Source organism: Sprattus sprattus (assembly GCF_963457725.1).
Source record: "Sprattus sprattus genome assembly, chromosome: 2".
Classification (NCBI taxonomy): domain Eukaryota; kingdom Metazoa; phylum Chordata; class Actinopteri; order Clupeiformes; family Clupeidae; genus Sprattus; species Sprattus sprattus.
In genome coordinates, this window is record NC_137921.1 from 4,931,170 (window position 1) to 4,942,446 (window position 11,277).

Sequence of the window (11,277 nt, forward strand, 5' to 3'; positions counted from 1 at the left end):
GTGAAACAGCAGTCACATAGCATTAGAGAGGGACACACACTCCCTGTCAGAGCCTTCACCTCCCTAAACAATTCAAGCCCATTTCTGGAGGGGGGGGGGGGGGTGCATACCTGCAGGTGAATGTGTGTGTGTGTGTGTGTGTGTGTGTGTGTGTGTGTGTGTGTATGCCTGCAAGTGAATGTGTGTGTGTATATGTGTGTTCATGTCTGCAAGTGAATGTGTATGTGTGTGTGTGTGTGTGTGTGTGTGTGTATGCCTGCAAGTGAATGTGTGTGCGTGTGTGTGTGCGTGTGTGTGTGTGTGTGTATGCCTGCAAGTGAATGTGTGTGTGTATATGTGTGTTCATGTCTGCAAGTGAATGTGTATGTGTGTGTGTGTGTGTGTGTGTGTGTGTATGCCTGCAAGTGAATGTGTGTGCGTGTGTGCGTGTGTATATGTGTGTGCATACCTGCAAGTGCGTGTGTGCGTATGTGTGTGCATGCCTGCAAGTGCGTATGTGTGTGTGTGTGTGTGTGTGTGTGTGTGTGTGTCAGTGTTTGTCGGGATGGATTTCGTCAGATTAGGACCTGCGAGCTCACACTTCTCTCCAAGTTTACGCAGCCTTGCATTCAGATAACCGCTCTGCTGCAGCAGGGGAGTAAAACAACCGCGCTGTAGCTCTCCTTATCCCACCTTAATCCTCCCCCACAATGCACCACCCACCGCCCTCCCCCCCGTGACTGCACTTACAGCTAAACATTTCCTCACATGTGGGCTCTTATCTTCCCATGCAAAAGGTTCACAATGAGTGTGGGCATGTTTATCAAGCGGTGCATCCTCTTATCGGAGATAAACACGAGACTGTAACGTTGCTGGCATGTTGTCGTTGCCAACATAAACACCAAGACCTACACATCTCCTCCGAAGAGTATATTTCATTCGACACCGTAATGTTGTTTTTTTTTTTGTTTTTTTTTTCTTCAAGAAGTCATAAACAAAATTGTGCAGATATATCGTTCACCAATATTCCCGTGAGAAACCAGATGCAGGTAATGTACAGGAGCAATGGAATAATAATTGTATTATGCCTTCAGAATTCTAAAAACTATACGCACTTTTCAATTGTGCCGTTAGCATAATTGGGAACCCAGGAACAGGCCATTGAGCCTGAACATCATCCCCACCTCCACATAGCAACTTGGTGGTTGGCGACTTTAGCGTTCTACTGGACCACCTTCGATCGGTAATTGTCCTTAGTAAATGTTTTGTCCCAAACTAAAAATAGGACCGAGGTTAAAAAAAAATCCCAAAGTTTCCCTTTAAGGCAGTGGTTTCACTAAACTAGTCAATGAGATACACTCATCGATCCCCTGTACATCTGGTGGTGTGTGTGAAGGATACTCTTGTGGTCGAGCACGATGTTGAGGTGGCCCAGCTGAACAGCGTGGACGGTAGATGTGCTCTGGTCCAGCGAGGCCACGGGGAGGTCCGGGGTCCCGTCCGGCCCGAGAACACTGTTCTGGAGGTGCAGCTCATACTGGTCACAGGGCATGGTCAACTCTACACACCACAGACAGGGTTTTAAAAAAAGATTAGAAATGGTCACACAAACAGAAATAGAGGCACAAGCAGATGACACGTTTGTTGATTTGGATTGATGCAATGGCCAGTTGGATAAATGGATGTTAAATTAAAGTAAACTATGTAAAATGAAAGTAAAATGTATGCTAAATGAAAGTAAAATGTATGTAAAATGAAAGTAAAATGTATGCAAAATGAAAGTAAAATGTATGTAAAATGAAAATAAAATGGATGCAAAATAAAAGTAAAATGTATGTAAAATGAAAGTAAAATGTATGCAACATAAAAGTAAAATGTATGTAAAATGAATGCTAAATGAAAGTAAAATGTATATAAAATGAAAGTAAAATGGATATAAAAATGAAAGTAAAATGGATGTAAAATAAAAGTAAAATGTATGTTGAATGAATGTGAGCGTTGATATTCATGACCGAGACTGAGACAAAAGCATCTGCTAAATACCATAACCACAGTGAAACCGTAACCAACCAAAGCACACACCTGTGATCTTCCCTTGCCTAATCTTCTGGACTTTGTATCTGATTGATGTGCCGGCGAGGAGGTAGATATCCGAGGCTGGGCTCAGAAGGATGTTCTCCAGTATCAAGAGTCTCACCTCTGCTGCCTCTACGTCCTACACAGGAAAGAAGGGCCACATACAAGCAACTTTTCAGCACACAAAGAAATAATGTTATGTTTATTTATTATTTATATTTTCTTTAAAAAAAAAAAAAAAACATTTATTTTTGAAGGATTCAGTATATAGGGTGTATGAGCTTTGATTAGGAATAAAAAGAATGACAGAATTTAAGAGATACTTCTTAAGGGAAGCGACTCCACTGAATCTTAACTTGCCAGGTTAAACTGAAACATCAAATGATCTTTCAGAATTGAATGGCAAAATACGAATGCAATTACATTCCATGAATTTATTAGACTTAAAAAATATGTTCCGTAAATACATGGACACATTTGAAATTGTATACACACACAAAGTCAATAATTTCCTTCACAGAAGGCAACCCTACACGTCATCTATCTCATGCTCAGTCTATTGGATTAGGTCAGTTTCATATGGCTGAGGTCATGCCAGGCAGATCATGTCTCCACCAGTGCAGATGCATCAGCATCAGCATCAGCATCAGAGGAACAGGCACAGGCGCTTGGGAGCTGTCGCTGCCACCGTCACCGTCACCGACGCAGTCACAGTTACACCAGATACTGCTACTATTTATAGCCCCCCTCTTGTCTCAGGGGACCGCACACAGCCACAGGCTGCCATAGTACAGGAAATACATCCAGCCGAGCTCAGGCTCAATTAGTCTGACTTCAAATGAAATAGGGGGTGGGGGTGGGTCGTGGGGGGGGGGGGGGGGTTAGAGAAAGCCTAAGAAATGCAAAAATGTGCAATAAAATAATGTCACCACAGTCGTTTCTCGCAGCGATTCCTAGAACTATTTATTTGTAGAGAGACGAATGAAAAAGAGGTTACGGGGAGGTTGCCATTGAAGTCATTGAAAAGCGCTGACCTTGTAGAGGGCCTCTTGGATCTTAGCTTTCAGCTTTGCGTGTCCAGTTTTAATGCCTGACACCAGGATGATGTCTCCCTGGCGGCCCACCCTCTCCATCTCCGAGATGTAGCTCGGGGGGGTATATGTGGACTCCGAGAATTTGAGGACTCTGAAGACAAATGAAAGTCGTATACATTATCACCATGAAATCAGACACAGTTACAACCAATTCACCCCATGGTAGAGAATACTCTGATTGAAAGGCTTAAAAAATGGGATTGTTGAACATTAGCAACATGAAGGCAATTACGAAAAACAGCAAACATGTTTGGCTTCAGAAGGTGTCAAGTTACTCAGTTCACTGCCTTATGGCTCGTATACTAATACACATCCTCAAGACCACACAAAAATATTACACCCAAAGAAAATATTCCATCAAGCATAAGATCTTCTCATATCTGTCTCCACGGATCACATATCTATCATTAGCCTCTTGCTTTAATGGCATGGATTTTTTGTTGTTGTTGGACGCCATCAATCTTACCGTAACGAGGAGTAGACATCAGAAAAGGTGGCCGACTCCGCATCTTTCACAATGGTCCAGTCAAACACCAGGCCAGCGAGGGTGCTGAAAGTGTTTCCTGCAGACACACAAGAGCCAGACAGGGCGGCTCAGTGGCACACTTGAATAAACCTACTACAAGCGTTAAGTATTAATGCATGAAAAAGAGGTCCTTTTCAAGCTGCATAGTTGATGCGATGGAACATGGTGTTGGCACAATACCTTATTGGCCCCCATTGTTGACATAGCTGAAAGGTGTTAGCATAGCGTGAAGTGCTGTTGAAAACCGTGCTTAAGCCAGCCACACCCAGTAGCACACGCAAACACAAAATGACTTGTGAAGGTAGAGAAAGGACTAACGAAGAAATTACGCAATGTTAACCACCACAAGGCAAGCAGACAGCAAACTAACCGAAGTCTTAACATTTACCGCCAGGTACGGGGTTCTAAACAGAACCAGAGCCGTACCACCAGGTATGGGGTTCTAAACAGCACTAGAACCGTACCGCCACTCTTAGGGTTGAGCTATTTAATTTAATTAAATTCTATTTAATGTATACAGCACCAAAACAATACAATTGTCAGGTCGCTTTACCATGCGATTGAATCAAGACATTCACAGCAAATGCATGTCTGAGTGGCACATCATCGCTGATTAAGTTCTAGATTTTAAGTGCAAAGTACACAAACTCTTTCACGCTCGACCTGAAAAGTGATCGCGAGAGGAATCAGTCATTACTGGATTAAGCTGCGGCACAACTGTGCTCTGTAATGTTTCAACAGACAGGTTCGGAAGAAAACAAACAAAGAGACAAGGCAAACAAACTGAATCTCGCCTCAAGGGAACCGTTTTCAGAACAAAAATAAGAGTTATGGCTGGAACAAGGTGACTTTCAAAACAAAGCCCAAGACCGAGACATTCCTGTTTGACAACCCAAGGGGCAAAAAATGTCCCCAAGGGCTACTTCATTTGTCACTAAGGTCTGGTTGTCAGTGTCATACATTCTGAGGAGTGAAAGGTTACGCACCTGTTTGTGTTAACATTACTGACTTGGAAAAACACCAGTGAAATACAAATACATTACAAATACATTGTTCAGAACAAGTAAAAAAAAATATATAACAACATGGGTGAAGAAAAGTAACTGGTACATTTCATCATCTTGATATTGAATGCTGGCTTTTCAAACATAACTGAATGCACACATGTAATCAGGTCTAATCCTCTCCTGAATGCTGCTGTTGAACATCACATAAAGTACCGTGCATGAGGAAGCAAACAGTGGACTATTCAGGCCTCCTACTGCCTGACTTCGTTCAAAAACAAAAACAGCTCTGTGTGCTTACTATTGGGGAGCATAATTCATGGTTTTAAAGGAATTATTCCATGTTACCCTTTCAAATTTAGTGTAAAAAGACATGCACACACATAAATACACACACTTTGCATTGCCAACTGCACCAATTTCTGAACCAACCCCCCAAAAAGAAAAAGATGCTAGGCCCGGCCATGTTGGTGTTCTAGTGCACATCTAGTACCACTGCTCTCCAGGCTGTGGACTCTCATCCCGTTACGTCCCGAAGTAATATCTGTGACACTACATACGACACAGTGACTGCAGAGGCGAACCTACCCTCTCATCCCGTTACGTGCCGAAGTAATATCTGTGACACTACATACGACACAGTGACTGCAGAGGGGAACCTACCCTCTCATTACGTTACGTGCCGAAGTAATATCTGTGAGACTACATACGACACAGTGACGGCAGAGGCGAACCTACCCTCTCATTACGTTACGTGCCGAAGTAATATCTGTGAGACTACATACGACACAGTGACTGCAGAGGGGAACCTACCCTCTCATTACGTTACGTCCCGAAGTAATATCTGTGAGACTACATACGACACAGTGACTGCAGAGGGGAACCTACCCTCTCATTACGTTACGTGCCGAAGTAATATCTGTGAGACTACATACGACACAGTGACGGCAGAGGGGAACCTACCCTCCGAGTCAATGGCGTGGATCTTCAGCGCCAGGGGAGAGTCTTCCAGGTGCAGTTCTCGTGTGGTGGACACGATCTGGATCTCGTTGATGACGTCCACTATAGCGTCGCAGCGCAGGACCTGACCGGTCACTGGGAAAGGGAGACGACATCTCTCAGAACATGTGGCCGGCGTGCAGACAGACAATGTGCACAGAACCAAAAGCATTCAAAACTGTTTTTGTAACCTGTAAAATGTATTTATTTAACATTTATGTTACGTTTAATTATCTACCTATCTGCGTCTCTTTACAAGTGTTTCTACCCCCACCACCACCCCCCCCCAGCAGCTGTCTCACTGGCAAAATCTGTGTGTTTTTACAAGTGTTTGTAACCCCCCCCCCCCCCCCCCCCCCCTTTTTCCTTCCTACTGTGAGGCGCATTGTGTTACCTTTGTGTATGAAATGCGCCGTACAAATAAAGTTTGATTTGATTTCAAAACTCTCATCACTGTCAGCATGTCTGTATTTAAATCTTGGAATACTTCCGGGTCATAAATTAAATTAACATCCTTCACTAATGGAATATCATTACATCCTGATAGGTCATGGCAACCAACGTCTGTATTTTTTAACTTGTGTGTCCATGAACAATGTCTTATTCACAAAGGTGTCTCCTTCTCCAGTGGTTTGGGGAAGATGGTGTGAGTGTTCAAAGATAAGGTCTCTCTCTAACTTGACTAACCTTTAGGCCTAAACCTAATATTTGAGACACTCTATATAACAAAACAGCCTGGAGCTCAAAGCATGACATCAGATCTTTTGGAATATGAATTCTGCCCCCACACACACACACACACACACACACACACACACACACACACACACACACACAGAGTATCAGAGCGAGAGATACAAATAGATAGATAGATATACAGTATAGATAGATAGATAGATAGATAGATAGATAGATAGATAGATAGATATAGACTCACAGATGTCCTCAGCTAAAATAATACTGGTCAGTCTGGAGTGTTGGGTGGAGCGTGCCTGCAGAACTGCCTTCTGGGAACACTGGCGTTCATCTGCATCTAGTGCTTCGATGCTGGCCACCTCAGGTCTGTTCGACGACCTGCAAGAAAAGACACAAAAGTATATGTGTGCTTAGTTTCAAATTTTAAAAGCAGGTTGAGACATTGTTTGAAATTCTCCATGGTATTCCTAATGTTGTGCCATCATTAAATCGAATAACTGCGAAACAAATCCCAGGATAACAATGAATGTATGTCCAAACTTTGCAATCATCTTTTGTTGTGTGTCTATAATGACTTTCAGGAAGACCATGAATATTAAAAAAAAAACAATAAAAGTGTTTATTTGTTCATTCATTTGAGAAAATAACTAAGCATTGTGTATCGAGCTACATTTATGCTGGGGGGGAGGGTGCTCCTGTGGCGTGCGGGCCAAATGTAGCAAGCGCGCGCTGTTGTACTGTACACAGGATGTAGCCTTTACCATGTGACTTCACCTTTCATTTTAAATTCAAGCTTCTGATACAGAAGAGATACCACCCTGAAACTACTACGGTGATTACCTATAATGTGTGAGCTGTTGGGTTTAGCAACTAACCATGTTTAGAAAAGGACGACCTGTTATCAGTGAAATATGGGCTTGCATCTGGGTGCCTCATTTGATGAGTAATGCGCAGCATTGGCGCTCAACAGGAAATCAAGGCAAGCATGGCAAAGGTGCCAAAGGCTGATTTCCCTACCCCTGATTTGAATGTTCTGATTTTGACAGTAGGACAAGAGAATGCCATTGAAAAACGGCGAGCTAGGCTTTGAGTTATTTTAGGCAGTAGGCTACGCAACGTCTGGCGTGGAGACCACGTTGTATCACATTCAGTGTCCTCAAACGACCCAACACATGTGTGTGGCATGTTGCTACTGTGCCAGACTTTCCAGACGTTGACCAGCCCCAACAGAATTAAGCTACAGGATATAGACTTATTTGTTTAAATAGCACTTACCATCGGTAACATCCTTCAGTTGCTTCCAGTGTAAAGTTGATTCGTGTGCTTCTCGCAAGTGGTAATAAAACTTTGGGGATATTTAGCTTAGATGAAGCACTCGTTCCTTGGGGGGAAATGCTAACCGATAAGAAGAGCAATACTGTGATTGTTTGAACGGATGGGCTCGCCATCTCTTGTCAGGTTCAAGTTCGCAGGGGTGAAGAAACTGATAAAAGCAAAACCTTATGAATTACAGGTTGATGTTCAAATTAACCAGTGAGTCAGTTTCTCTCCAAATGTCCGACAAGCGCGATAGACCGACACTGATTCCAAAAAAGAAGAAAAATATTCACATTTGATCACGGTATTCAGTAGATACTTCACACAAAGTTTCAAATTATAGACGGCTTGCAGTGCGACAGCATGACAGCAACTTTTACCTTTGACCCGTTATTACATTGTTCGGCTACATTCATATTCTCCATTACTGAACCTGGGAATATCCGCGTAAATGGACAAGTTCAAATCTCATGGAAGTAAAATAGAGCTAGCTTTACAATGTTTGTAAATAATATTTATAGTACCGATATTGTGGAAATACCCGCCATTGCACAGTATTGAAGCGGCTTATTGCATGCTGGGAATCGCATGTCGTCACACAAAGAGGAGGGGTTTCCAGAGACACTTCATTCACGACTGTTAAAGGCATAGCGTTGGGTATTGTGTCAGCTGTTGTCCACCAAGGATGACCCCCTTCACAAGGGCTTTCACCGTTTCCATGGTATGGCCAGACAATTCTGATATTGGAAGTTGGGAGGACCTGTTTCTCTTATATAAAGTGAAAGATTGCTTTGACTGTGTCTATTGTTGAAGGTGTAGTAAGTGTTTTTTTGTTGTTGATGACAAATTATTTTTGACTTAAAATAATGGTGCAACTAAATGTTGGATAAATAGCCTATACAATGTTTCTCAGTTTCACTGGGCTTGTTTAAGTATGTAGCATAGGGGAGACTGCAGCCACTCCCCCTGGCCTTGAGCACAGGACTATGGGCTACTGAAACCCTGACCGCGATGACAATGAGCCAGGGGTGGTGACTACTCTCTCCCTTCCCTAAATATGGTGTGAGAAGTGGGATGGCTTGCTGTGAGGCCATCAGAGGCATGCCCACCATTTTGAACGTAACCATCAGGTTAGGTTGACCCCTGAGGAACCCCAGAGATAGGTAAATCACAAGTGTGTGGGGCAACCTGGGATAGGAGAGGTACAGCTGGAGGATGAATGAGGAATGCCTGTGTGCGTGACGTTGTCACTACGGATGAGTATGTGTAACGACCCGACTCATAGGGACGCAACATAATGAGAACACAAAACCAAAAACTTAATTTTGAATTATATTTATTATTTTGGGAGGGGGGTAAAAGGTAGGTGGACTGCAAGCTTGTCCTGCCGCCAGGTGGTACCCTATAGGTCTGGGTTCTAGACCAGGTGGTACCCCATAGTTCTGGGTTCTAGACCAGGTGGGGTGACTGCTCTCTCCCTTCGCTACATAGTACTTGTTTATCTTACCTAACGGTTTTGTTTGTTTGTTTACACGTCTAGGACATTTAAATGGTACAAATACATAAAACACCTCTAACAAAAATAAAAGCACAGAAGACAGAAACTAATCTCGGATGCATTCAGGTGTGTTACTGTAGGTCTAGCAGCAGGTCAGTTTCTCACAGCACTGACTGCAGCTTTGACCTAAAGAAACCCATTTTATCATAATTTTTTACACACTTTAATGGGCATTTCTGTATCCATAGCTCAGTGTTATGCAAAATCATGCTTTGCCAGTACTTTCACAACATTGATGTGAAAAAGAAGAGAAAGAAAGGCAAAAGAAGGATAAGTGGTAGAAGAGAAAAAGAAGGTCAACCATGCAAATGAGACAACAACACATAAGAAATCCACAAAGACATACTGGCATAGATAGAGAGAGAGAGATAGATAGACAAATAGATAGATAGATAGACAGGCAGACAGACAGACAGGCAGAGAGAGAGAGATAAAGATATATATATATATATATAGAGAGAGAGAGATAAAGAAATATAGAAAGAGAGAGCGAGAGAGAGGGGGGATAGATACATACTGTAGATAGATAGAGGAGCATTGGGTGGTTGTGGACAGTAAAAGTATGTGATACAGTAGTAAATATTATATACTTTGACTTTTAAATAAAGCAGTAATAAGGAGTTCTGTTCCAGAACTAGCACGCTAACTACCTAAAAGGCATGCAAAAACCTTGCAACCACCACCAACAGCCCAGTTCACACTGATAGAACCTTGCCGACACGCCGACTAGTGTGTTTTGGCAGTATAGCTGGCAATGTCATGCTGTGAAAGCTTTTCTTCCATTTTTCCAGAACTATAGCACATATCCTGGAAGGCTACTGGGAAAGACACAGGTGTTTATGTGTCCTTCACATGACATGATATCAAAATGAATTTGAGGATGGTACCAAAAGTAGTTGCCTATATAAGTCATACCTCAAAAAATGTTAAATTACTTTTGTGCATATTTCACAAGAGAGCTTAAGTAGAAACCGCTCATGTTGTTTTCCAAAATAAATGTGGATCGGACATTATCACATTACTGCATGATAATAAAAGGTGGATTGGACATTATATGTCTGCATGATAATAAACGGTGGATTGGACATTATCACTTATCTGCAGGATAAATGGAAGAAGAGGAAGATGGGGTGAATTATGCAAAACAGACAACAACATATATAATAAAACAAAAATCCACAAAGACATACTGGCAAAGATAGATCGATAGATAGATAAGTAGATAGATAGAACAATGGATGAGCATATGGTGGTTGTGGACAGTAAAAGTCTGTGGTGGACTGGACATTATCACATGTCTACACTGATTTTAGAGAGATTAATGGAAAGTCATTTTGAATTCAGCCCACGTTTCCACTTTCATCCCCTAGAGGTCAGTGGAAGCTATTTCAATTCCGTCCTCAGTCCGCAGACTCCAGAGCGAAGACCACAAGATCAAACAGGCAGGGAAATGGGTCATTTAGTTCTCAATTCATCTCAATAAATGTGTGATTCCAGAAGGGGAAAAAATCAAAAGCCAACCATCTCTGATAAGTAATAGAGGAACTACTTTTTTCTTTTTGAAATTTTAACTCTAAAACTAGTTTTTGACTGGAACCAAAACAACATGAGCAAGTTAAAGTAACACTATGCAACAATTTGACACTTTTTGAGATATGGTTTAATTGGATACTAGTTTTGTTACCATCCTCAAATTCATTTTGATAGCGTATGGTCATGTGAAGGACAGATAAACACCTGTGCCTTCCCCACCAGCCATCCAAGATATGCCCTATGTAATTCTGTGTAACGGGCTGGTACCCCCTGCAAAAATGGAAAAAAAGCTGTTGCATGCATGACATTGCCAGCTAAACTGGTAGTTAGCTTACTAGTTTTGGAACAGAACTCCGTATTGCTGCTTTAAGCATGGTTTGGAACAGTGTTTCACAGCGTCTCATAGAAATGTCAATGAACACATTCTCATCCAAAGATAAGGTTGTAGGGAAACATTTCAGGGCAAGAGAGCCATCCTATTTTCTTTCTCTCTAT

The 11,277-nt window shown here is 42.2% G+C and overlaps 1 protein-coding gene across 1 annotated transcript in view; it reads right to left on the reverse strand.

The window, feature by feature from the left end:
• Positions 1 to 8,180, reverse strand: part of nup210 (nucleoporin 210) — a 51,923-nt gene extending 43,743 nt beyond the window's left edge. Inside the window, exons 1-7 of the mRNA XM_080832454.1 lie at positions 7,650 to 8,180; positions 6,616 to 6,752; positions 5,643 to 5,774; positions 3,616 to 3,712; positions 3,090 to 3,240; positions 2,062 to 2,194; positions 1,381 to 1,539 (exon numbers count right to left, since the gene is read on the reverse strand). Coding sequence (XP_080688580.1) covers positions 1,381 to 1,539; positions 2,062 to 2,194; positions 3,090 to 3,240; positions 3,616 to 3,712; positions 5,643 to 5,774; positions 6,616 to 6,752; positions 7,650 to 7,822 — 982 coding nt within the window. The 5' untranslated portion in view covers positions 7,823 to 8,180. The remainder of the gene's footprint in view (positions 1 to 1,380; positions 1,540 to 2,061; positions 2,195 to 3,089; positions 3,241 to 3,615; positions 3,713 to 5,642; positions 5,775 to 6,615; positions 6,753 to 7,649) is intronic.
• Positions 8,181 to 11,277: the final 3,097 nt, after the last annotated feature.